The 27016-nt window shown below is 36.2% G+C and overlaps 5 protein-coding genes across 5 annotated transcripts in view; 3 read left to right on the plus strand and 2 right to left on the minus strand.

Annotated features, from left to right (window-relative positions):
- LOC142345701 (signal recognition particle 14 kDa protein-like) overlaps nucleotides 1-27016 on the minus strand; it is a 335593-nt gene that overhangs the window by 49075 nt on the left and 259502 nt on the right. The window lies entirely within an intron of this gene.
- Nucleotides 1-27016, minus strand: part of LOC142345700 (transcription initiation factor TFIID subunit 7-like) — a 266429-nt gene that overhangs the window by 24619 nt on the left and 214794 nt on the right. The window lies entirely within an intron of this gene.
- Nucleotides 2499-5692, plus strand: LOC142345295 (uncharacterized). The gene is made up of 3 exons (XM_075397283.1): nucleotides 2499-3021; nucleotides 3710-3824; nucleotides 4945-5692. The coding sequence occupies exons 1-3, from the start codon at nucleotides 2911-2913 to the stop codon at nucleotides 5619-5621; spliced, it is 903 nt and encodes a 300-aa protein (XP_075253398.1). The 5' UTR covers nucleotides 2499-2910; the 3' UTR covers nucleotides 5622-5692.
- LOC142346169 (uncharacterized) lies at nucleotides 7854-9984 on the plus strand. The gene is made up of 2 exons (XM_075398677.1): nucleotides 7854-9030; nucleotides 9581-9984. The coding sequence occupies exons 1-2, from the start codon at nucleotides 7854-7856 to the stop codon at nucleotides 9982-9984; spliced, it is 1581 nt and encodes a 526-aa protein (XP_075254792.1).
- Nucleotides 9273-27016, plus strand: part of LOC142345698 (serine/threonine-protein phosphatase 2A 56 kDa regulatory subunit gamma isoform-like) — a 316862-nt gene continuing 299118 nt past the window's right edge. Inside the window, exon 1 of the mRNA XM_075397944.1 lies at nucleotides 9273-9300. The gene's annotated coding sequence lies outside the window, so the exon portion shown is untranslated. The remainder of the gene's footprint in view (nucleotides 9301-27016) is intronic.

Genomic DNA, 27016 nt, shown 5'->3' on the forward strand with positions numbered 1-27016 from the left:
TTTCAAATTCTAGTCTGGACGAGATTTTTAATGATACCACTCACATTTCTTTACGATGAATATATCGATCGGCCAAAATTGACTGAACAAAAAAAACCCATTTGAGTATATAGTTCCTTCCCCCACACGTGGGGTCGGAACAATTAAATTAATTAAACTCATGGCCCTTGTTTTCACAAAACTCTCAAAGTTAGTATTTAAACACTACAGATGAGAGATGTCAGAATAGTATGTGTGAACCTCATCAGCGAACCTCCTTGTCGTTTTTGTTCCAGATACTTGGATAGCTCTCTTTGGTTCCAGATGGTATCTCTGAGTAGGTCTAACTCTTCAGAGCATAATGGCCGGAGCAGTATTTCACAGAAAGCAGAGCTAGCTTTTCAATCCCCAAAAGAAATTAAAGTAAATAAAACACCTAGCTCTACTCGTGGACAGAAAAAAATTCTTAGTTGACGCTAGATTGTCATTTATGGTAAGGCTGAGTCGCGAGAAGGGTTCCAAATCGCATGGTGGAGGGTGCACGGGGGAAGTTGGGGGAGGGGGGACTGAAGACGGACCAACTTCTAAGACTAAGAACCCCCTCCACACAACGAAACTGCAAGAACTTTCTAAAAAGAGCCAAGCAGGTCAGCAACCACTTAGGATCTTAGAAGATACTCGTAAAAAAAACATTAAAAAAATTATAGTAACACTTAGAAAAAAAACAGATAACCAAACAGTTTTTAAAATGAAAGATTCTAAGATAGATGGAACTACGAACAATACCAGCCATATCCTAGCACGCAAAATATATCAACCAGTACCTTCAAGCATCGAGTTCCTTCTCTCACTAGAAAGAAAATGAGCTCTTTACACGACTTAATTAGAGCCTGCACGGCAGAGTTCGATTGGTGGAGAAAGTGTGAGGGTCTAAAACCACAAACAATTTTTCATATCATGAATTTAACTCATTTTATTCAATGACATTATTAGGGTATAGCAGGCCTCAGAGCACTGCTCGGCACCTAAATAACATTGTGTTATTCCAGTTTACACCGTTTCATAAGATGAATACTCAAACAAATGGTCAGACGAAAAATCAGTTAAACAAAAAAATTGAGTGTAAAATTTTTTTAGAACTCCTATAGGTGGTTTCGTTTTTAGTTCAACCTATTATAAGAAGTTGGTTGCCACCGCACTATTTTTCAGCTCAAAGATTAAAATTTACTTTTGTCATTGCCTGCGCTTAACCAGTTTATCATGTCTTTTTCATTTTGGACAGACTTTGAACAGTTTCCAAGATTACTAGAACTGTTTTTCAAAAAGAAGATTGTCGGAAAAAATGAAAATGAATGTTGATTGGTGCAAAAACCAAAATATAAAAAAAATCGTTTTTATCTGAATTAATCTTAACTTAATTAACAACCGATAAAACAACATCCTTTGGTACCAAAAAAATAAAGATGTTCTTAATATAACCGCTATCTGTATAATTCCTGCTGCTTCTATTAGCTGCTCTCAAATAACCTTCAATTAGAGCGACTCGCTAAGTAAAGAGAAGTCATTTCGAAAGTAAGGAAGTCAATTTTGAGCTAATTCACGTGTGACCAAAAAATTTTAAAAAGTCGCTCCACTAAGAGTGAAAAATGACGTCACGCATGCAATTCGGTAAAACTTCCGGAAATAATGAACAAAAAGCCGACTTGAAGTGATCGTGACTTCATTTGGTTGTAACAAAAATCGGATCTATTCTGTTTTGCCCCCCCCCCAAGCTTAGTGAGCATACATTTTTTATGACCCCCAGGCGCACGTGTTATTTTCTTACATAGTAACGTGCTATATAACAACATATAATTTGTACTGGGAGTCATAAAAACACTGGGGGGGGGGGAACAGAATAGATCCCAAAAATCTTGAAAAAATAAGAGAAGGCCAATAATAGCCCCAGCCACCGCTTTCCGGAAAAAAAGACAGTTTTCTCAACCGATATTCATTGGTCTAAAACATTGCCTGGGAATGATTGTGCTAATAGTAAAAATCGGAAACTCATATAAGATTAAGGTCAATATGACTGACATCGCTTATTACGAAGAAATTGACACAAAAAATAGAAAAAGCCTTGTGAAAAACGTGAATTTTGGGAAATCAAGCTTCAAATGTTGAATGTTTACAAGCTCTCAACAGAACTGGGAATAGTATTATTGGAGTATTGTCTGGGTGTTTTCTGCATATTTTATTGGACACTTTCACTCAATCGTAAATATATATAAAATTAATACAATTCTTCAAAAAATCGATCCAAAACCCAGTCACCATAGTCGGCTTCAAACACTTCAATATTATTTGGTTGATTTTACGAACAAAACATATCCCTAGAAGCCTTTTTTTACCGCAGCAAAAAGTTTTAGCTACTACGCAAGAAGTACGATTACTTGGAGTAAAACTTATACAATGCAGCAAAATTTTACAAAACATGAAAGTTGCTACGTATGCTTGTCCAGACATTTAACAATAAACCTGAGATCCAATTGACAGTAAAAGCTGGCTGAAAACAAAACCAAGAACGGTTGAAAAACATTTCATTGACAGGATGTAATTTTGCGTTACAAAACTGGTCTGCAAACTAGTCAACTTTAAATAAGCTATCCAAATTAATTAACTAGCAATTGGACAGGGGATTAAAGCCAACCTCGCTTTACAACTCAGTGTGGTTAAGTGCACTACAAAGCCTCATTAAAAACGTTTAAGAAAGCCTCATACCTCTTAAACAATATGAAGCTTTCAACCAATTTATTGACGTCTAAAGTATCTTCAAAATAAGCTACAAAATCATAACAAAGCTTCACAGTTTCTCTTCATAGCTGAAAACATTTTTAATCGCTGATTCGAGAGGTCACAACTGAGCGTTAAAGCTTTTAATACTAAAAAATAATGAATGGTTCGAATCGAACTGACAGACTAGCGGGCGGGAGCTATGCTACTGTGTACAGACCCGAGTACTACCAAGGGTTGTTCAGACATCATGACGACGTCATACAAAAGGTTCGTTTCTCAAAACATCCAACCCATTTACAGTCTCACATAATCGAGCCAATATGAGCTGAGAAAATTAATGCCTTAATTTGATAATTAGGTATCTGCATATTGTAAGCTGAAAATTGCGGTCAGACCAGTTCAAAGGTTAAAAATTGGGTTGCAATTCGGACAAAATCAAATCCCAAAATTGCGAACAATACCGACTAATTGCTCTTAACCGACCGGCAAGTGTGACTTCGGTAGTAGCCAACTGAGGCTTAGGGATGCCAGCTTTGGGGGAGTGGGATTGAACGAAGTGGGAATCACAGGGGGATCAAGAGTGCAGGATTAGAGATGGAATGAGACCGGGGGGGGGGGGGGGGGGGGGGCTGGATACGGGGAAATGTCAAACTCTTCAGATTAAGAACTGCCCTTCACACCATGAATTTGTCTCCTCAACAGTTACAGTGAAACGAAGACTTCGAGTCCAGGGCATAAGGCTCTAAGAGAGCTTCTCAGTCACTTACTCGCCCACCTGTTTTTGAGGACGAAAATTTAAAGCGTCAGACGAAAAATTGGTCAAGTGAAAATCCGCATAGAAACCACAGAACTAATATAATTGCTACAAACTTTGCTTGAGCGCCACTAAAAAGATGCTTCCTTCCATAGTGAACAATTTGACGGTTCATTCAGCTGAAAACTTTTACATGTTTAGGCAACCACAGCCTTAGAGAAGCAGGAAGAACATGCGAATGTTATAAAACGCGCGGTGCACAGCCAAGAAGTGTTCAATTACCAACTGAGGGATGCCACAGCGGGACTTTTCGAAAGTAAGTTCTGCTAAATTTTGGATTCAAAATTGCTTAAGAATAATGGCTAGCCTATCTTTTTTTGACAAAAAATCTATTCACACGTTATAGTTACTGTTGGAACCTTGCCAGAAATTATAGACGGATCTTTATTCACGAACTGCTCTCAAGCGACCGGGAATTGAAGGGCTAAAAATTGTTAGAATTAGTTAAACATAGCCTACTAACACCGGAATACTCTCAAAGGACTGGCGTGAGGCTGGCTTTGGTTGGAGTTAGCTTAAGTATGGGAGGCCGGGGGGGGGGGGGTTGTGGAGTAGCTTAAATGGGTAACAGCTTAAATGGGTAACAGTCCATATATTAGGGTGTCTAAACCAACAAACTTAGATATAAAACATTTCTCAGTTCAATTTTGATCAATTTTAGCTCCAGAAAAGATACAACAGACATAAACATAGCCGGCAGATTGCCGGAAAATAGCCACGATAGACGCTCGTGGCCTTCCAGGAATTGAAACACCTAAAGAAATAAGATAGACAGATCGACCACCAGTCCTTCAATAGACCACTAGACTTTTCGGGTTAGCTTCGGACTGTCAATTTTTGACACATACGTTCTATAAGGAAAACGCCCTTAAAGAGCTATTTCAAAATTGATATTCGAAATCAAAAACTCAAGACTAATAGTCACAAATTAGGGCATATAAGATTGGCACTACTTAGATGCACACTATTAACTAGTAAATCTTCATAAAAAATTAAAGTTCCATAAGTGAGTTCAGAAGTCAATTTTTTGAGTGAGGTAAGTCACGCAATTGACCTAAAAGCAGAAACAACGTCACGTACACAAATTTTAACTGCAAAGCAATAGAAGTCACTGAAGTAAATTCCAAGAAGTCAATTCCAAGAAGTCAATTCCAAGAAGTCAGGTCGTAAGAATCATCGATGGAGACGACGAATTAATAAAAAAACCACGATGTCCCCAATAATAGCCGCTATCGCTTCGCGGCTATTAATAAGAAAAGACATAATAATCAAAAGGGTCAGGGTCTAGGCAATTTCAAAACACGACCTTTCAAAGCAAGACAACAATTTTGAACACTTCTGTCTAGCATATTACCATATTAATCTCTCTATTTCAGCTTACGAAGCTCTGAAAAAGAAAAATGCCGATTACAAGAAATACATTTCACTTCTCGAACGACACCAGAAGCTTCTCACAGAGCGTTTGAAAGAAGCTAATGAAAGAAAAGTTGATAGAGAGCATAGAACTACTAACGAACTTCTTGAAGCATCTCAAAAACGGGACGAGGTTGTGGAATCATTGCGGGACTTCAGAGAGCGATTTATGTCACTCGAGACAAAAATGAGCGAGCATGTAGACCTAAGAGGCGAACTGGAAAAAGACATTGCTCAAAAAAGTGACCAGGCTGAGAAACTTCTTGAGAAAGACAAATCAATCGCAGACCATAATACACAACTGAGAAAAGTTCTGAAGCTCGAACAAGAAGCGGTTCAGATGGCTGAAATGGCGGAACATCGGCGACTTGATCAGTTATCCCTTTTAGATCCAATTTACGCAGATTACCTGAAAAAAAGATGGGCTATAGATAGCGGTAGGACACTCTATGGTTGGGAACTATCGCGATTCGATCAGGTTCTCCCACCATTGGTCGACCCATCACTCAGTCAAAATGAAACTCGGCGGCATAAAATGGACAGAATAAAAGTTATGGACAGAATTAATTCCACAGACGCGAGTCCAACAACTGGAAAAGAAAGTCGGAAATCTTCCAGAAACGGCCTTCCCACGCAATAACTTTAAAGACAATGTTTCTTTATCATTTTCAAAAAGGAAGAATATCAGGAATTTTAGCTGCTTGCAAAATTTTCTAAATTTGTTAATTGAAAAATTAAATCAAATCTGCAGTCAACTAAGGCTTGGAGGCCATGTTCACGTTTGCAATGTTAAGCAGGCACGCCCCATTCTATGATTATTTTGATTACAATTCAACTCAGGACGTGATTTGAAAAAATTGCGACCTTCGCTGTCGATTACAATTGCTAAGTTTTTCCAGTTTTTAGCAACTCTTATATTCAGTACTTAGAGTAATCACTTCTTGACACTTTTAATGCCACATCGGAACCAAGATATTTTGAAAAATGTTCATTTTTCTCCAGAAACGTACTCAAAAACCTTTTTGATTTTTAGATCTCAATTGAGCTTTAAAAGGCTGTCAGGCCATGTAAATTTTTCATTTCAATTCAAATTTGGATGTTCGTTGTTATAGAAAAAGCAAGAAAAATTGACGCCGTCTTCGATTACGTTATGAACACATTTAGATATGTCTTAGTTGCTCCCTTTGTCTTCAAAAGGGGATTTTTGTAGTTTTTCTGAATTTTTTTCAAATATTTAGTAATTATAAATTTCTTGATGCGTAAAATTCTGGAAACTATAAAAACGAAAAATTGGATATAAAAAGACATACAGCATGCGTTCAATTTAATTCTAGCAAAATTCTTTAGGTCATTAGGTTGGGATGTGATTGTAGCCAGGTAAGATATCCTCAGAGCTTTTTAAATCACTACTTAGTTGGCGGAGTAAATTCGGAATGAGAGCAATTTAGATCTCACAAAAATTGAAACAAAACGAAATACGTTCGAAAGTCGATAAAACATCGATTTTGACGAAAATTACAAAAACTGCGCCAAACTTTGTTCAAGAGCATATTTTTTTTTACTTTTAGCTCCTATTTAGCTTGGACATTTGTTTTCTAGTTGGTTACAATATAAGGATCTCTTCAGTTTGTGCCCCCCCCCCAGCTTAGTGACGGCATATTTGTACCCCCCCCCCTCCCGACGCAGGTGCCATTTTTCTACACGATGATTTAATATGTAATGACATGTGCTCTATAACTCGGGGGCGCAAAACGTATTCAGGGGGCACAAACGGAATAAATCACTATGTAACTTAAAATTGAACCAGAATTGAGTTTCTCAAAAATCAATAATTCGGGAATTAAATTATTCAAAACCAAAAAATTTTTTTTGCAACCTTCTGATTGACTTATTTGCAACCTTCTAATTGATTTCAACAGTTTAGTTTGGCTGAAACGGTTTACAATTGACCCCATAAAACTCTTTGATATCAAAACAACAGAAAAAACTGTTATCTGAGAAAGACCAACCAATAAAAAATAACAAGACATCTGCTTAATAGTAGTAGTAGTAGTAAAAGACTCAATTCACCTTTCGGGAAGTACAAAGGATATAAAAAGACTGCAGTCAGACACATTGACTAATATTTTCCTTCGTTCCCTAGAATTTTCGCCAAATTTGAACATCATGACCGCTATTTGACTAAAAAAAACCTTCAATAGATTTAAACAATAGACAATTAATCGGCACTAAGACATTATAAAAGCCTGCAACAATTTGCAGGCGTAAATTTTCTGGCCTTTTAAATTCTCTTGGCTGAGCTGAAACCTTAAGCTGTATCTTTAAAAAATACATTAGGGTTTATACTTTCCGAATTTAAATTTGGCAGAACCAATATAAAGCGGATAAGTATTAAATTCTTTCAAAAGAAAAAATTAAGGTTTGTAATTCAACATTGAGACACTTTTTGCAAAAAAATTTTCAATCAATCAAAAAGAAAATAATTTCTAAACTTTATTTATCCTCCTATTTTTAGGTTAATACTGAATACTAAATTCTTTGAAGTACTCAGTGTTCAAATGGTGGTACAAATTTTATTAAAAATAGGATAATATAATACTTTCTGTTACGAAAAGGGGATAACATTCCTGAACTCAAAAACAACTGCAATAGAAAACAATCGGCCCAGCGTATATTTATAGAAAAAAATTGACGGAGAAAATTTTAAAAATTCATGTTGTGATAGTCGTTATAAATAATCTACCATTCCTTGTTGTTATTCCTGCATTTGTTTATGTGTTTGATATCGTGTATCTTTCAGAACCAACGTTGAGTTAAAGCTTTACGACAAAGCCTGTTTTCCAATACAATTTAACTCAACGTTGTGAATGCCATGAAGTTCAAGCCGCCACAACTTCCTTCAAGTCCGACTCCAGAACAATGGCGCAGGTGGAAAGACTGTTTCTCCAAGGGATTGGATATCAACGACATCACAGAAGACGAACACAAACTGACCTTTTTGATTTCGCATGTGGGTTCGGATTTTTTTGCCATTTTGGAACACGCTCCTTCATACAACGAGGCCATTTCCATACTGGACAAGCACTTCAAGAAACCCACTAGGATCATATATGCCCGTCATCAGCTCCTCTCATGCCGTCAGAAATCGGATGAGTCTATTTCGGATTTTATCAATAGATTGAAAATTCTACTGCAAAAGTGCGAATGCAAAGCCGTCAATATTCAGGAACATCAACAGCTCCTGTTTCGGGACGCCCTCGTTGCGGGCGTGAAATCGGATATCAATCGCATGCGACTTCTGGAGCAAACGGACGAAGATGCAACTCTGGAGAATTGCATTTCACTTGCAAGCGCTATTGAACTGTCATCAGACTACAACCAAAGTTTTCGTGGAACTGAAGGACTGGACTCGTCTGTGCCATCTTCGGAGGCGGCATCAGAGTTGTGCGCCACAGGTCGACCGCCAACTAGTACTGTCAATGAAGGAGGACAAGTTCGAAATAAATGCCAGTTTTGTGGACTTCGTGGCCATCCGCGACGAAACTGCCCAGCTCGGAACGACAGTTGTCATAAATGCCAAAAGAAAGGACATTGGGCGACTGCTTGTCGGAGCCAACTGGCAGTAACACAACAAGCTCAGCCAGAAGAGTCATCCATTTCGGCACTGTCGTCGGTACTTCTCGCGGCCGGAGGAAGCTCCGATGCCTTCTACGCTTTGGTGAAGGTTGGGAAGAAGGAATTTCTCGGACTTGTTGACTCTGGAGCATCGGAGTCATTCATTTCCTACGAAACTGCACGTCAGTGTGACGGTAAAATAACTATGACAGCATCCGCTACTCAACTTGCAGACAAGACCAAATTACCAATACTTGGCCATATTGATCTGACGATGCAAGTGAACGCGGAAACCTACTCCATTCGTCTTAAAATTGCCAAGAGTCTTCTTGCAGATATCATAATCGGCATGGATCTTCTCGGGCAACACTCAGTTGTACAGCTGGAAGCAAAGGGGGATCGTGGCCCCGTCTCATTCTCGAAAGCAGCTCAGGGCACACACGCTGCAGCTATTTTCCAGCATTGGACATTGAACCACCGATTCTCTTCTCAACCATAACCAAGCAAAGGGCCAAACCAATCACAACTAAATCTCGCTATGCGAGTAAAGAGAACCAAGAATATCTTACTCAAGAGATGGATCGCCTACTAGAAGCTGGCATCATAGAGCCTTCGTCGTCGCCATGGCGGGCCCAAGCAGTTGTGCCCAAGCTGAGGCCTCAACTAATGGCCCAAGCCTAATTGTTGTGATAAACTTATTAAATAGAACCAACGTTGAGTTAAATTGTAGTGGAAAACAGGCTTTGTCTTAAAGCTTTAACTCAGCTAATTGAGGCCCAAGCACGCTCAACTGTAGACAGCAGCATCATCCCTGAGACTTTCGACGAAGACGAGATCATTTGGAAGTACGGGCCTAATTGTCTCCAATCCCGGAAGTGGAGACAATACTCGACGGAGCTGCACAGGACAAATATTTCTCTCGCGTGGACCTGAAATCTGCCTATCATCAAGTACCTATTCAGGAATCAGATCGTTCATTCACAGCCTTCGAAGCAAATGGAGCGTTGTATCAGTTCACTCGACTTGCTTTTGGGCTAACTAACGCAGTTCCTGTTTTTCAACGAGTGATCGATTCTATCATTCGCAAGGAGAAGCTAGAAAAGACACGAGCCTATCTGGATGATGTTATTATTTCGGGGGCAACTCAAGAGGAGCATGACCGTAATCTGGAGAGGTTTATATCAACAGTGAAGAAATACGGAATCACTCTCAACAAAGACAAGTGTCTGTTCAACGTACAACGAATTTCGTTGCTTGGCCATATTCTGGAAAAGGGTACAAAGCGGCCTGACCCTGAGAGACTCAAGACACTTATGGACTATCCGTTACCGGCCACTAAACAGGAACTCCACAGGCTCATTGGATTCTTTGCCTACAACGCGAAGTAGATTGCGCATTACTCGGACAAAGTCCAACCGCTCCTGGACGCTTTCAATGCAGGCCTTCTGCCTCTTCCAGAGTCTGCGGTCAAGGCTATAGGGAAACTGAAAGATGCTATAGCGAGGTCGATTTTGGCTGTTCCTAAATCTGGTTCGCCGCTCATTATGACGACAGACGCTTCAGGAACGGCGATAAGAGGAACGCTCACGCAAGACTCGCAGCCCATTGCTTTCTTTTCGCGCTCTCTCAGTTCTGGGGAACGTAAACAGTCAGCAGCGGAACGTGAAGCATTGGCCATTGTAGAGTGTAGCCGTAAGTGGATGCCATACATGAGAGCTTACCATACCTCGATTCAAACGGACCAAGAGGATGTTGCTTTTATCTTCTCTCGCAATAAGTCCAAGGTTAAGAATGACAAGCTGATGCGGTGGCGATTAGAACTCTCCACACTGTCATATGGAATCGAGTTTAAGAAGGGGTCAGAGAACATCGCAGCGGATGCAATCTCACGCATTGCGTCAATTGATAATTCCGGCACAGTGGACAACCTTCACAGACGCTTGTGCCATCCTGGAATTACAAGAATGTGGGAGTACGTCAGTCGACACAAATTACCATTTACTTTGAACGAAGTACGACAGTCTTGCTCTGAGTGTCCCACCTGCCTCGAATGGAAGCCTAAGTTCTACCGTTCCGAGAAAGCTCATATTATAAAGGCTACTCGGCCGTTCGAACGTATTAGCATTGATTTGGTAGGACCAAAATCAATGTCCCCAGCTGGAAATCGCTACCTTCTCACTGTAATTGATGAGTACAGTCGTTTTCCGTTCGCAATACCTTTAAAGGATATTTGTGCACAGTCAGTCATAAGGTCTCTCAAGTCAATCTTCTCACTTTGTGGAACACCGGGCTTCATTCACTCAGATAGGGGGACACAGTTTATGTCAGCCGACTTCGATAAATTCTGCGCCGATACGGGTATCGCACACTCCCGAACCACACCGTATAACCCCAAAGGCAACGGCCAATGTGAGCGCCTTAATGGAACGGTTTGGAAGGGCGTCGTCTGTACACTCCATTCTCGCGGTCTGCAACCCGATCGGTGGGAAGATATACTGCCTGATGTGCTGGCGTCAATCCGAGCACTCATTTGTACATCTACACAAGAAACAGCTCACGAGCGGTTTTTTGGTTTCAAACGCAGGGCGCCTGCCAAATGGAATCTCCCTTCATGGCTGGCACCGGGTCACCCCGTGTATGTCAAGAGTTTTGTTCGCAACAAAGGCGACCCTATAGTCCAGCCTGCAGAAGTTGTGGAGCCAATAAACAATCAATTTACGAGAATTAGGCGGCGTAATGGAGCAGTCGACACAGTTTCATCGTCCATGTTATCTCGCGGCAGCGTGGTGCCAAACCCTCGACGAAGATCCTCCCTGCCTCATCCCGTGAATGTCCTGGAAAAGCCACAGGAGGGAAGCGATGTAATAGCGGATACGTCGATTATGGACAACAATGCGCAAACGCTAGAAACGCTGGCTCCAGGATCGCAGCAAGATGTTTGCATGCCACGTACTGGTGAGGAGTCACCGCCCGTCATTTCCCAGCCAAGGAAGCCGGCAGGCCAGAGCACTCGTCGCAGTGGAAGAATAAGGCGTCTGCCAGAACGCCTACGCTCAACTGTAGACAGCAGCATCATCCCTGAGACTTTCGACGAAGACGAGATCATTTGGAAGTACGAGGAGCAACATTAGCGGGGGAGAATGTTGTGATAGCCGTTATAAATAATCTACCATTCCTTGTTGTTATTCCTGCATTTGTTTATGTGTTTGATATCGTGTATCTTTCAGAACCAACGTTGAGTTAAAGCTTTAAGACAAAGCCTGTTTTCCACTACAATTCATTTGACACTTTGAATCCTTATTTCTCGAATTTTTATTTGCTTATCACTGAAACAAAGTTTATCGGTTGACTTAGAAAGTAGATTACTCTCCAATTTCAAATAGATAAAGATAACCGCAATTGACCTGCAATCTTTTAATTAAATTGATCGAAAATAAATGATAAACTCGCTGCAATGAGAGAAAGTGACGGCAAGCTCGACAATTGCAATTCAGTACAATTGCACGTATATGTGAACAAGAACTGATTTGAAGTGAGTGATTTCATTTGATGGTAACAATACCAATATCGATGGCAACATCGACGAAAAAAGAAGGCAAATAATAGCTCCCCACATCTAATAAACAAATTGAGGTCATAAATATAAAGAAGCACAGATTTCCCTGTAAAACTTTAAAAGGAGATTTTGAGAAATGAGAAAGCAATAAATCAGATTCAAAATTTAGTGTGTTTTGACCGCTCATAGAGATGTCCAGATCGAACCAAAGTTGACATGGATCAACACCAGTGTACGTAGATTGTAGAAAAAAATAGTCCTTGCTATAGCTTGCCTACGAAGAAATTCAGTTTTTTTGTAAAGAAGCTTGTGATTTATTCTAATGATAAACCTTGAATTAAATTATTTTCATCTAGGTCATAGAGTTGTCCAAACTGAATTATACTTCATAAGAAGTATCACCTGTGTACGTGACCGTCTAACAGATATTTTGATATAGCTTGCCTGGAAAGAAAATTAATATTTCATAGGTTAATTTCCGATATTTCGAACAATCACTTTTGAAAAATTGCATTTTCCAACGGGACAAGTGTCAAAAAGTTCTTCAAATTTATTTGAATTTATGTAGGGTATCCCTTGAGTACGTAGCGTGTAGAACAAAATAAGTTGTGCTATATCTTGCCAGGGAATTTTAATTTTGTGTAGGAAAATTTGCCATCTTTCCCAATACTTAGTTTCGAAAAATAGTATTTTTCTGACGGCTGATAGAGTTGTCCAAATCAAGCTAAATTTGATATGGAGTATCCCTGGGTACGTAAAATGTGGAACAAAATGATTTTTAATTACAGCTTTTTTCGCAAAAAAGTCATTTATTTGTGCAAAAATTTGCAAGTTATTCAATCATTCAATTTCTCAATATAGTGTTTTCTGACGGACCATTAGGTTGTTCAAATCAAACTCAAGTTGGCAAGGAGTATCACCTGTGTACGTACAGAGTAGAATAAAAAATTTTTGTTACAGCTTGCCTAGGGAAAAATTGAGTTTTTTTATACGTATGTTTGCGGTTTACTCGATTAATGAATTTGAAGTTGGCAAGGAGTATCACCTGTGTACGTACGGTGTAGAATAAAAAAAAATTTATGGCAGCTTGCCAAGGGAGAAATTGAGTTTTTTAAACCTATCTTTTCGGTTTATTCGATTAAATAATTTGATAGTTTTTTTTTCTCGGTCATACAGTTTCTAAATTCCAACTAAACTTGGTATGGTGTATCCCTTGTAAGTATATTGTGGAACTAAAAAACTTTGCTAGAGCTTGCTTTCGAAAAAAAAATATTTTTTTTGTCAAAAATTTGCACCTTTTCGGATATTCAGTTTCTAAATAAACTATTTTTTTGACGGCTGATAGAGTTGTCTGAATCAAAAGAAATATGATATGGACTTTCCCTGTGTTTGTAAAAAGTGGAACAAAATGTGTTTTACTATAGGTTACTTTGGGAAAAGATTACTTATTTTTGCAAAATTTTGCGAATTATTCAAATATTTATTTTTTCAAATTTACTGTTGTTGACGGGTCATTAGGTTGTTCAAACCAAACTAAAGTTGGCATGGAGTATCACCAGTGTACGTAAAATGTGGAACAAAATGGTTTTTTAGTGTAGCTTTTTTTGGATAAAAGTCATTTATTTGTACAAAAATTTGCCAGTTATTCGAAAAATTGATGTCATGAAGAACAATAATAATCTTTGCTAGGGCCTGCGTAGTAGGAAACTCAATTATTTGAACGGAAGTGTGCGATTTTTTTAAAACAAAATATGTTGAATTAAAATATTTTCCTTCAAGTCATAGAGGTGTCCAAGTCGAAATATACTTGGTAAGAAGCATCACCTGTGTACGTGATTGTCGAACAGAGATGTTTTGCTATAGCTTCCCTGGGAAGGGCAGAAAGTTAAGATCTCCTAGGCTAATTTCCAATTATTTGAATAATCAATTTCTAAATATAGCATTTTCGGACAGGGAAAGTTTGAAATAGTTCTTCTAGTAAAATCAGTTTGTTATAGAGTATCCCATGTGTACGTAGAGTGTAGAACATCAAGTATTTTGTTATAGCTTGCCTGGGAAATAATAGTATTTTCTACGAAAATGTGCAATCTTTCCGAATGTTCAGTTTCGAATTATAGTACTTTCCTGACGGCTAATAGAGTTGTCCAAAACAATTCAAATTTGATATGGAGTATCCCTGTGTACATTAAATGTAGACCAATTCTTTACTATAGCTTTCATTGGAAAAAGATTAACTATTTGTGTGAAAATCTGCAAATTATTCGAATAATCAATTCCGAAAGGTAGTGTTTTCTGACCGGTCGTAGAGATGTCCAGATCAAACCAAAGATAACAGGAATCAACACCATTGTACGCAGATTATAGAACAAAAATAAACCTTGCTATAGCTTGCCTAGGAGGAAGTTCAGTTCTTTTGTATAGAAGTTTTGGATTTATTCGAATGATAAATCTTGAATTAGAAAACTTTTTCTAGGTCATAGAGTTGTCTAAATTGAATTATACATTATGAGATGTAACACCTGTTTATGTGATTGTCTAACAGAGATATTTCCCTATAGCTTGCCTGGGAAGAAAATTAATATTTCCTAAGTTAATTTCCGATATTATGAATACTCAATTTTGAAAAATCGCATTTTCTAACGGGACAAATGTCAACTAGTTCTTCAAATTTATTTAGGGTATCCCTGGTGTTCGCAACGTGTAGAACAAAATAAGTTGTGTAATAGCTTGCCTAAAAAAATTTAGTTTTTTTGTACGAAAATTTTTTGCAATCTTTTCAAAAATTTAGTTTTGAAAAATAGTTTTTTTTCTGACGGCAAATAGAGTTGTCCATATCAAGCTAAATTTGAGATGGAGTATCCCTGTGTACGTAAAATGTGGAACAAATGGTTTTTAATTATACATTTTTTTTTTGGAAAAAAGTCATTTGTGCAAAAATTTGCCAGTTATTCGAAAAATCGATGTCGAAATTAGGTGTTTTTTGACAAATCATGAAATTGGTTAAATCGAACCAAAGTTGGCATGGAGTATCACCTGTGTACGTACAGTGCAGAATAAAAATAAATTTTGTACAGCTTGCTTAGGTAGAAATTGATTTTTTCATCCGTATTTTTGTGGTTTATTCGATTGTTTAATTTGGAATGATAGTATTTTTGTCTAGGTCATACGGTTTCTAAATTCCAACTAAACTTGGTGTGGTGTATCCCTTGTAAATAGATTGTTGAACTAAAACACTTTGCTATGGCTCGCTTTGGAAAAAAATTAGTTTTTCGCAGAAAAATTTGCACTCTTTCGAATATTCAGTTTCGAAACAGAGTATTTTTCTGACGGCTGATAGAGTTGTCTAAATCAACACAAGAATGATATGGAGTTTCCCTGTGTTTGTAAAAAGTGGAACAAAACGTGTTTTTTAATATAGCTGACTTTGGAAAAAGGTTACTTATATATGCAGAAAATTGCGAATTGTTCAAATAAATAACATTGAAGTATATTGTTGTTTTTGGGTCACTAAAATGTTGAAATCGAACCAAAGTTGGCATGGAGTATCACCTGTGTGCGTACACTGTAGAACAAAATCATTTTTGCTATACCTTGCCTAGAAAAAAAAATAGTTTTTTTACAAAAATTTGTCAAAATCAAGCTAAATTTGATATGGAGTATCCCTGTGTATGTAAAATGTGGAGCAAAATTGGTTTTTTAGTAAAGTTTTTTGTAAAGAAGACATTTATTTGGGCAAAAATTTGCAGGTTATTTGAATAATCGATGTCGAAATATGGTGTTTTTTGACAAATCATGAAGTTGTTCAAATCGAACCAAAGTTGGAATGGAGTATCACCTTTCTGCGTACAGTGAGGAACAAAACAAATTGTGCTATAGCCAGCCTAGGAAAAATATTAGATTTGTACAAAAATTTGCAGTTTTTTCGAATAATCAGTTTCAAAAATTGGATTTTTCTGACGACTGATAGAGTTGCCCAAATCAAACTAAATTTGATATGAAGTGTCCTGGTGACGTAAACTGTAGAATAAAGTTGTTTTCTAATATAGCGTTCTTTGGGTTACTCATTTGTGTGAAAACTTGCGAATTGTTTGAACAATCTTTTTTCGAAATATAGTGCTTTTCGGCCGGTCAAAGAAAAGTCCCAATCGAATCAGAGCTGACACGGAGCAGCGCCAGTGTACGTGTATTGAAGAACGAAAACAATTTTTGCTAGGGCCCGCATTGTAAAAAATTCAGTTTTTTGAACGGAAAATTGCAATTTTTTCGAACGACACATTTTGAATAAAAATGTTTTCATTCAGGTCAAAGAGTTGTCAAAATCGAATTATATTTGGTAAGAAGTATCATCGATGTACGTGATCGCCTAACAGAGATAATTTGCTATAGCTTGCCTGGGAAGATAATTGAGATTTCCTAGCCTAATTTCCGATTGTTCGAAAAATCAATTTTTAAATACAGCTTTTTTTGGACAAGACAAATTTGAAGTAGTTCGTCGAGTCAAATCAATTTGTTATAGGGTATCCCTTGTGTACGTAGAGTGTAGAACAAAAAGTGTTTTGCTATAGCTTGCCTAGGAAATATTAATATTTTGTACGAAAATTTGCAATCTTATCGAATATTCAGTTTCAAAATATAGTACATTTCTGACGGCTAATGGAGTTGTCCCAAACAATTTAAATTTGATATGGAGTATCCCTGTGTACATAAAATGTAGACCAAGACGTTTTTTTTGTACTATAGTTTTCTTTGAAAAAAGGTTACTTATTTGTGTGAAAATGTGCGAATTGTTCGAATATTGAATTTCGAAAGGTAGTGTTTTCTGACCAGTCATAGAGGAAGAAATTCAGTTTTTTTGTACAGAAGCTACGATTTATTCGAAAAATAAATTTTCAATTAAAGTATTTTCATCTAGGTCACCGAGCTGATCAAATCGAATTAAACTTGGTTAGAAGTTTCGTGATTGTCCAAAAACAAGTGATTGTTCGTGTTTTATTTGATTGTCCAAAAGAAAAACTTTTTTTGCTTGCTTGGAAAAACTTAATATTTCAGAAGCTAATTTCTGATTATTCGAATAATTAATTTCTAATTATAGCATTTTTGGACATGACAAATTTGAAATATTTCATCAAACCGAATCAGTCTGCTATAGTTTGCCTAAGACAAAATGGTGCTTTGTACAAAAACCGTCAACTTTTTTTCAAAATTTCGAACTTCAAATTAAATCAAAATTTGCTGCCAAAATGAACAATGAGAAGGATTGATTGGCTGGATTTGTACAGGTTTTCTATAAGCATTAGGTTTTGAATAATTTCAAAGGTTTTGTGCAGAGCTACAGATTCAAAAAAAACACAATCAAAACCCGAGCGCTAAACTATCTTGTCGATATCTCCAGCGCTTATTGCTGTCATCTTGTGCTAATGGTAGTGGTTCTGAAACAGAGAAGTATATTACAGTTGGGTTGATAGAGATTTGGTTGTCTGCAAAATTAAGTATTTATTGGAGTACGATGTGCGATGTGGTATTTTGCAAAAAGCAGATGACGTGCAAAGTATTTTTTGGTCTTGATGTAAAAGATTAAGAAGTTACAGTTAAGTTACCACTCGCGTCTGTTCAAAATAAAATATTTAATCTTCCTTCAAAAGAAACGTGTATTTGTTATGTTTGATTAATTATAAGTGATTGATTTGATCTAATGATAGTTCTACGGGTTTGTCTGATTAATTGATTAAAGTTTAATTTTATTACAAATTTTTGTCTCGAATTTGTGCATAGGCCTAGGAAAGAACAAACGATTAAGTGGAAAAAAGTTCGTTTTCAAAAAAACTAATCTCCAAGGTGATAAATTTTTAAAATCAACTGAATTTTGATTTTAATGTCCCACTATGCATGACGGTTCTCAATCATCAAGAAAGTTTGGCGTAGCTTGGATAGAAAAAAATTAAGTTCGGACATTTTGATTATCCTAGTTTAAGAAGTTTTTAATGGACCAAACAGTTTACCAAAACAATTCCATCTCAAGTTCAGAGTTCCGGCTGGCATAAGGCGTCTGAAGCGCCAAAAAAATTTTTTCAGCTTGCCTAGGAAAAACTTACATTTTCGTATGTATATTTGTGATTTACTCGTGTAAGTAGTTTAAAAATAGGTTTTTTTTCGATCAGAACAAGCAATTATCCAAATCCATTCGGCGTCAAAAACAGATCTCTCCTAAGTATAAGGAATCTATAACGCCAAATATTTTTGACATGGGTTCCCATGGAAAAAATTGGTTTTTCATACGTAAATTTGTGGTTTACTCCAATAAATAATTTTAAAAATAGGTTTTTGCGCTCGGACCAATTAATTTCTCAAATCAGTTCAAACTCTTAGACAGATCTCCCCGATGTGCAGCTTCCAGTCTCTGGTATTGCTTGCTTAGAAAATGTAGTTTTTCTTACGTAATTTTGGACGTTTTGATTTTGTCGTATTTTTAAAACAAGTTTTTCGATCGGTTCAAGCACTTGTCACAGTCGTATCAGACTAATAGTCCGAATTTGCATTTTTAGAGGGAGTTTAAAACGCAAATAATTTTAATTATAGTTTAAACAGAAAACAGTCAGATTTTGGAGAAAAATTTGCTCTCTAATCCAATAACTAATTTTGAAATATACTTTCTCACGGTCGAACAATTGTTGAAATCAAACCAAACCGGATATGGTGTATTTCTTGTGTGAGTAGAATGTAGAACAAAAACAATTTTTGGTATATCTACATTGCCTAGAAAGAAATTTATTTTTTATAGGGAAGTTTGCGATAAAATCCAATAATTATTTTTGAGATTTAGTAATTTTTGACGGGTCAAAAAGTTGTTCGAATCAATCCAAACTTGGTACTGAGTATCCCCTGTGTAGTAGAGCGCAGAAAAAAACAATTGTTGCCATATGAAGTACATCTGTTGAGTATCAAACTTTGTAGTATCCCCTATGTGCTTAGAGTAGAATTTAGAAGATAAAAATTTTTTGCCAGGGCTTCCTCAGGAAAAAAGTTGGGACTTCATAGGTTAATTTCCAATAATTCGAATAATCAATATTGGAAAGTAGCCTTTTCTGACGGGCCAGGGAGGGTGAAATAATTCTTCAAATCGAACCAAATATGTAGGGAGAAATATTTGGGTACGCAGAAAGTAGAACAAAAAGAATTTGGCTATGACTTGCCTTGTAAAAAAGTTTGTCTTTTTGTACAAAAACTTGCAGACTTTTTTGAATAATCAGTTTTGAAATATAGAATTGTTCTGATGGCTGATAGAATTGTCCAAATCAAATTTTATTTGATATGGAATATTCCCTGTGTACATAATTTATAGAACAAATTGAATTTATTATATTGTTTTATTCTGAAAAAGTTTTGGTCGTTGTGCAAAAATTTGCGAATTATTCGAATAATCAGTTTTGAAATATAGTAATCTGTGGCGTGTCATAGATTTGTTCAAATCGAACCAAACTTGTTTCAGTTTTTTTGTACGGAAGTTTGCTATTCATTCCAACAAAAAATTTTGAGTTCTAATAATTCTGACTGGGTCATAGAGTAGTCCTATTTGAACTAAATTTGCTATAGCTTGCCTAGTTGGGGCTGTTTTTGTGTGAGCTTTGTTTTGTTAAAAATTGTTATGTTTTGAAGAGCATTTTAGGCCAGGTTTTTCTTTACTTGTTGCTCTGCTCATTTCTCCTTTAGTTTTTTGGTAACTCGGCCACTGCCAGTTCTAAGCCCGGAATTAAATAGGAGGAGGGTGAAAAAATAATCACTCAGGAAATCCTCATTAGGTCGGTTTTTAGCATGACTTTCAGGCTTTCCCGACGCTAAGTTAGCTATATTTTTATAGGGATTTTAAAACGCAAAAAATTATAGGTTTATTTTAACCAAAAACAAGTTAGATTTTGGAAAAGAATTTACCATCTAATTCAATAATTATCTTTGAAATGCAGTTTCTGACGGGTCGAACAATTGTTGAAATCGAACCAAACCGGGTATGGTGTATTTCTTGTGTGCTAAGATTATAGAACAAAAACAATTTTTGGTAAATTTGGATTGCCTAGAAATCTATTGAGTTTTTATAGGGAAGTTTGCGATATAATCCAATAAATAATTTTGAGATGTAATAATTTGAACTTGTCAAAGAGCTGTTCGAATCAATCCAAATTTTGTATGGAGTATACCCTGTGTACGTAGAACGCAGAACAAAGCGATTACTGCCATTTGAAGAACATCTGTTGAGTAACAAACTTTGTATTATCCCCTGTGTGCGTAGAGTAGAATTTAGTACAAAAATAGTTTTTAATATGGCTTCCTTAGGAAAAAATGGGATTTCATAGGTTAGTTTCCGATTTTTCGAATAATCAATTTTGAAATATAGCCATCTCTTACTGGTCAAGAAGGGTCAAATCAATCTTTAAAGCAAATCAAATTTGTAAGGAGCAACCCTTGGGTACGCAGAAAGTAGAAAAAAAATGCTATAGCTTGCCTAGGAAAAAAATTTGTATTTTTGTACAAAAACTTGCATTCTTTTTCTTTTCAAGTAATCAGTTTTGAATAAAAAAATCGTTCTGATAGGTGATAGAATTGTCCAAAAGAAAATCAAGTTGATATGGAATATCCCCTGTGTACGTAAGTTATTAAACAAAAGGAATTTTTTATATAGTTTTATTCTGAAAAAGATTTGTTTTTTAAGCAAAACTTTGCGAATTATTCGAATAATCAATTTTTAAATAGATTAATCTGTGAAAAATCATAGATATTTTTTCAAATCAATAAAACGTGATTCAGTTCTTTTGTATGGAAGTTTGCTATTTATTCTAACAAATAATATTGAATTGTAGTATTACTGACGGGGTCATAGAGTTGTCCTATTTGAACTAAATTTGCTATAGTTTGCCTACATAGTGTGTTTTTGTGAGAGTTTTTTTTATAACTTTTTATTATTTGGAGATTGTTTTAAGCCAGATTTTTGCTTAACTGTTGCTCTGCTCATTTCTCCATTAGTTTTTTTTCTAACTCCGCCACTGCCAGTTCTAAGACCTGAATTAAATAGGAGGAGGGTGAAGAAACTGATCATAAAGAAAAATTTCACTAAATTGGTTTTAAGCAGGAGTTTCAGGCTTGGCCGACGCAAGTTTAGTTTTTTTGTTCAAAAAAGCTCCTCTTGCGACCTATGATCAGGCCATAGTGCGACCATTAATCAGATTTTTGTGCCACCAATGATCAAACTATAGTGACCTCTGATCGTAGTGTGACCATTGTCCACAGCATTCTCCAGACTTTGCCCTATGAACAGTGCTTAGTGCGATCATTTTCCTGACTTTCGTGCGGCCGAAAATAAACTATATTGCGACTTAGCCCTCTCATCTTATATTGCGACTTAGCCATTATGTAAGATTGGCGTTGAATGCGTTGAATTTATGTAAGATCTACGCTTGAGCGTAGATCTTACATAAATTCAACGCATTCAACGTCAATCTTACATAATTTTGCGTTGAATTTTGGCGTAGATCTTACATATTTAGCGTTGAATTTTAGCGTAGATCTTACATATTTAGCGTTGAATTTAGGGTAGATCTTACATAAATTCAACGCATTCAACGCCAATCTTACATATTTTGCGTTGAAATTTGGCGTAGATCTTACATATTTAGCGTTGAATATTAGCGTAGATCTTACATATTTAGCGTTAAATTTAGCGTAGATCTTACATGAATTCAACGCATTCAACGCCCATCTTACATAATTTTGCGTTGAATTTTGGCGTAGATCTTACATATTTAGCGTTGAATTTTAGCGTAGATCTTACATTTTTAGCGTTGAATTTTAGCGTAGATCTTACATATTTAGCGTTGAATTTAGCGTAGATCTTACATAAATTCAACGCATTCAACGACAATCTTACATATTTTGCGTTGAAATTTGGCGTAGATCTTACATATTTAGCGTTGAATTTTAGCGTAGATCTTACATATTTAGCGTTGAATTTTGGCGTAGATCTTACATATTAAGCGTTGAATTTTAGCGTAGATCTTACATTCTTAGCGTTGTATTTAGCGTAGATCTCCCATAAATTCAACGCTTTCAACACCAATCTTACATATTTTGCGTAGAATTTTGGCCGAGATCTTACAAATTTAAGGTTGAATTTTTTGAATTCCATTTCAGACCACTTTATGATTTCAAAAATTTTTCAAGTTTTTTTTTCGAAAAGTCAATTTTTTCACTGTTTCGACCCCGATACTTCACAGGTGAGAAAAGCGAAGTCAGCAAAAAAACCACTTTTTAGTGCTCTTTTATAGTTCGAAATCCATTTGAGACCATTTTACGACTTCAGAACTTTTCCAGGTTTTTTTTCGAAAAATCATTTTCCCTGTTTTGACCCCTATGCTGCAAAGGTGAGAAACGTGAAATCTGAGAAAAATCATTTTTAGTGCTCTTTTATAGTGCAAAATCCAATTGAATGTTCCAATAAGTTAATTTTTCAAAAAGTTAATTTTTTAACTGTTTCGACCCTATACTGCACAGGTGAGAAAAATCACTTTTTAGTGCTCTTTTATAGTGCAAAATCCGTTTCAGACCATTTTACGATTTCAAAACTTTTTCAAGTTTTTCCTTCGAAAAATTAATTTTTTCACTATTTCGAACCCGATACTCCAAAGGTGAGTAACAGAAAGTCAGAAAAAATCTTTTTTAGTGCTCTTTTATAGTGCAAAATCCAATTCAAACCATTTGAAGATTTCAAATTTTTCAAGTTTTTTTTCGAAAAATTAATTTTTTACTGTTTCGACCCCTATGATGCACAATTGAGAAGAATGAAGTCAGCAAAAAATAACCATATGCTCTCCTACGGTGCAAAAACCATTTCAGACCATTTTGGGAATTCAAATTTTTTTCAAAACTTAAAAAGAAATTAAACTTTTCCCAGTACTTCTCACATGATAAATGCGTTGAATACGTTGAAATTATGTAAGATCTCGGCTAAATTCAACGAAAAATATGTAAGATCTAGGCTGAATTCAACAAAATATATGCAAGTTCTACGCTAAATTCAATCCAAAATATGTAACGTCTACGCTAAAATCAACGCAAAATATGTGAGAGCTACGCTAAATTCAACGCAAAATATGTAAGATCTACGCTTTATAAGGATTGCGGCTCTTAAGGAAACCAAGGTACGGTGGCGCAAGGGTAGAAGAGGTGACAAGTAAACAGGAGGTCAGTGGTTCGAGTCCCATACCCAGAGTTCTACGCGTTGATTTTTTGTAAGATCAACGCTAAATTCAACGCAAAAATATGTAAGATCTACGCTAAATTCAACGCTAATTATGTAAGATCTACGCTAAATTCGACGCTAAATATGTAAGATCAGCGGCAACTAGCGTTGACAAGTTGGAAAATTCACCGCCATTTCTTACATAATTTTGCGCTGAATGCGTTGAATTTTTGTCTTTAAATTCAACGCATTCAACGCAAAATTATGTAGGAAAATTGCGGTGAATTTTCCGACTTGTCAACGCTAGCTGCCGCTGATCTTATATAATTTTGGCCAAATTCCTCGGCCCGGGGTCTCTGTAGTGTCCCCGAGGTTTCGATGCAGATGATGGATCTTTTCGGAAATCAAAACTGATCAACTGATCTTGGTCGTTAAGAAGATTTTAAAATTAGCTTAACTGTCTTCATTTATGTAGCTCCACAGATATTGATAGAATTTCAAGAGCTGAAAAGCTAGAGGTTTCTCTCGTCCTGGGGATAATGAGCAAGCTCCACTTGATAATTAGTGGCTAAGGGCAATTTTTGATCTCGACACCATGACACACATCGGTTCGACGTATCACAGAAAGTCACTTTTTTCTCTTCGCCTCATTTTTGAGTAGAAAATTCTAACAAATATGCAGTTAATGCGTCACAGTAATTATTTCAAAACGAACACAGAAAACTACAATATTAATAAAATACTAGCGCTAGCAAAGTACATTATCATCAATTATCTTCAACTCAAAAATAATTCGCTTCAAATGCAGAATTTTAAGCCATATATCTATACATCTTCTTCAATTTATCAATTAACAATTTCAATTAACTCTGGTTTGTATCTTTTTTCGTGCTGAAAATACAATCCTGATTATTTCTCAATCAGTTAAAAACAGCTTGTGAATTGCCTCAGCTTCAAATGTCAATGCCGATCAGGAACTCGGTAGCAGAGCTGATCTGCTCTAGTTGTTTTTTCGGTCTCCAGATTTTGAGATCCTTCAACAACATTACATTACCGGCTGTCAAAATTTTCTCTGTTTTCTGATTTGCAAAACCTTGTTTTTTAAATTTTCATAGCAGCAGCAATTTGTTTCTAATGAGAATTTTAACTGTGAAGAAGTGACGCCGGAAAAATCAATTTTTTGCTAGTGAAAATTTGGTATGATGGGCATCAGTATAAAGTTGGGGTTGATAAATTTTTCTCAAAAAAATTTTTCGAGAAAAATTGCGCATCTAGTCTATTATGATACTTATGAAAAAAGGTTACTTATTTGTGCGAAAATTTGCGAATTATTCGAATAATCGACTTTAAAAACTAGCATCTTCTGACGGGACAAGTGTCAAAAATTGCGCATCCGAGCCTATTATCATACCCAATTAGCCTAACACCGACAAAAATAATCTTTTAGCTATGTCGTGACTTATTAATCCGTGACGCAGTAATTTTGTTCGGTTAACTAGCAGGTAGACAATAGCATGCTTAATAAATTTCGAACCTTTCACAAACCTCTGGAAGATTATACGTGCACCCGGGCCGAGGAAATTGGCCAAAATCATGTAAGATCAGCGGCAACTAGCGTTGAAAAGTCGGAAAATTCACCGCAATTTTCTTACATAATTTTGCGTTGAATGTGTTGAATTCGAAGACAAAAATTCAACGCATTCAACGCAAAATTATGTAAGAAAATTGCGGTTAATTTTCCGACTTGTCAACTCTAGTTGCCGCTGATCTTACATATGTAGCGGTGAATGTAGCGTAGATCTTACATAATTAGCGTTGAATTTAGCGTAGATCTTACATATTTTAGCGTTGAATTTAGCGTTGGTCTTACATAATTAGCGTTGAATTTAGCGTAGATCTTACATATTTAGCGTTGAATTTAGCGTAGATCTTACATAATTAGCGTTGAATTTAGCGTAGATCTTACATATTTTAGCGTTGAATTTAGCGTTGGTCTTACATTCTTAGCGTTGAATTTAGCGTAGATCTCCCATAAATTCAACGCTTTCAACACCAATCTTACATATTTTGCGTAGAATTTTGCCGAGATCTTACAAATTTAAGGTTGAATTTTTTGAATTCCATTTCAGACCACCTAATGATTTCAAAAATTTTTCAAGTTTTTTTTTCGAAAAGTCAATTTTTTCACTGTTTCGACCCCGATACTTCACAGGTGAGAAAAGCGAAGTCAGCAAAAAAACCACTTTTTAGTGCTCTTTTATAGTTCGAAATCCATTTGAGACCATTTTACGACTTCAGAACTTTTCCAGGTTTTTTTTTTCGAAAAATCATTTTCCCTGTTTCGACCCCTATGCTGCAATGGTGAGAAACGTGAAATCTGAGAAAAATCATTTTTAGTGCTCTTTTATAGTGCAAAATCCAATTGAATGTTCCAATAAGTTAATTTTTCAAAAAGTTAATTTTTTAACTGTTTCGACCCTATACTGCACAGGTGAGAAAAATCACTTTTTAGTGCTCTTTTATAGTGCAAAATCCGTTTCAGACCATTTTACGATTTCAAAACTTTTTCAAGTTTTTCTTTCGAAAAATTAATTTTTTCACTATTTCGAACCCGATACTCCAAAGGTGAGTAACAGAAAGTCAGAAAAAATCTTTTTTAGTGCTCTTTTATAGTGCAAAATCCAATTCAAACCATTTGAAGATTTCAAATTTTTCAAGTTTTTTTTCGAAAAATTAATTTTTTACTGTTTCGACCCCTATGATGCACAATTGAGAAGAATGAAGTCAGCAAAAAATAACCATATGCTCTCCTACGGTGCAAAAACCATTTCAGACCATTTTGGGAATTCAAATTTTTTTCAAAACTTAAAAAGAAATTAAACTTTTCCCAGTACTTCTCACATGATAAATGCGTTGAATACGTTGAAATTATGTAAGATCTCGGCTAAATTCAACGAAAAATATGTAAGATCTAGGCTGAATTCAACAAAATATATGCAAGTTCTACGCTAAATTCAATCCAAAATATGTAACGTCTACGCTAAAATCAACGCAAAATATGTGAGAGCTACGCTAAATTCAACGCAAAATATGTAAGATCTACGCTTTATAAGGATTGCGGCTCTTAAGGAAACCAAGGTACGGTGGCGCAAAGGTAGAAGAGGTGACAAGTAAACAGGAGGTCAGTGGTTCGAGTCCCATACCCAGAGTTCTACGCGTTGATTTTTTGTAAGATCAACGCTAAATTCAACGCAAAAATATGTAAGATCTACGCTAAATTCAACGCTAATTATGTAAGATCTACGCTAAATTCAACGCTAAATATGTAAGATCAGCGGCAACTAGCGTTGACAAGTTGGAAAATTCACCGCCATTTCTTACATAATTTTGCGCTGAATGCGTTGAATTTTTGTCTTTAAATTCAACGCATTCAACGCAAAATTATGTAGGAAAATTGCGGTGAATTTTCCGACTTGTCAACGCTAGCTGCCGCTGATCTTATATAATTTTGGCCAAATTCCTCGGCCCGGGGTCTCTGTAGTGTCCCAGAGGTTTCGATGCAGATGATGGATCTTTTCGGAAATCAAAACTGATCAACTGATCTTGGTCGTTAAGAAGATTTTAAAATTAGCTTAACTGT

This window comes from Convolutriloba macropyga, chromosome 9 (genome assembly GCF_964194025.1).
Source record: "Convolutriloba macropyga chromosome 9, txConMacr16.3, whole genome shotgun sequence".
NCBI classification, from domain to species: domain Eukaryota; kingdom Metazoa; phylum Xenacoelomorpha; order Acoela; family Convolutidae; genus Convolutriloba; species Convolutriloba macropyga.

What these genes read in the sequence shown, in the direction of transcription:
- LOC142345295 (XM_075397283.1), top strand. Translation starts at nt 2,911, where the DNA reads ATGAATGGTTCGAATCGAACTGACAGACTAGCGGGCGGGAGCTATGCT. An exon ending in ATGACGACGTCATACAAAAG is followed by an intron (nt 3,022 to 3,709) that starts GTTCGTTTCTCA and finishes TTACATGTTTAG; the next exon opens with GCAACCACAGCCTTAGAGAA. An exon ending in CACAGCGGGACTTTTCGAAA is followed by an intron (nt 3,825 to 4,944) that starts GTAAGTTCTGCT and finishes TCTCTATTTCAG; the next exon opens with CTTACGAAGCTCTGAAAAAG.
- LOC142346169 (XM_075398677.1), top strand. Translation starts at nt 7,854, where the DNA reads ATGAAGTTCAAGCCGCCACAACTTCCTTCAAGTCCGACTCCAGAACAA. An exon ending in ATTCTCGAAAGCAGCTCAGG is followed by an intron (nt 9,031 to 9,580) that starts GCACACACGCTG and finishes GTTCATTCACAG; the next exon opens with CCTTCGAAGCAAATGGAGCG.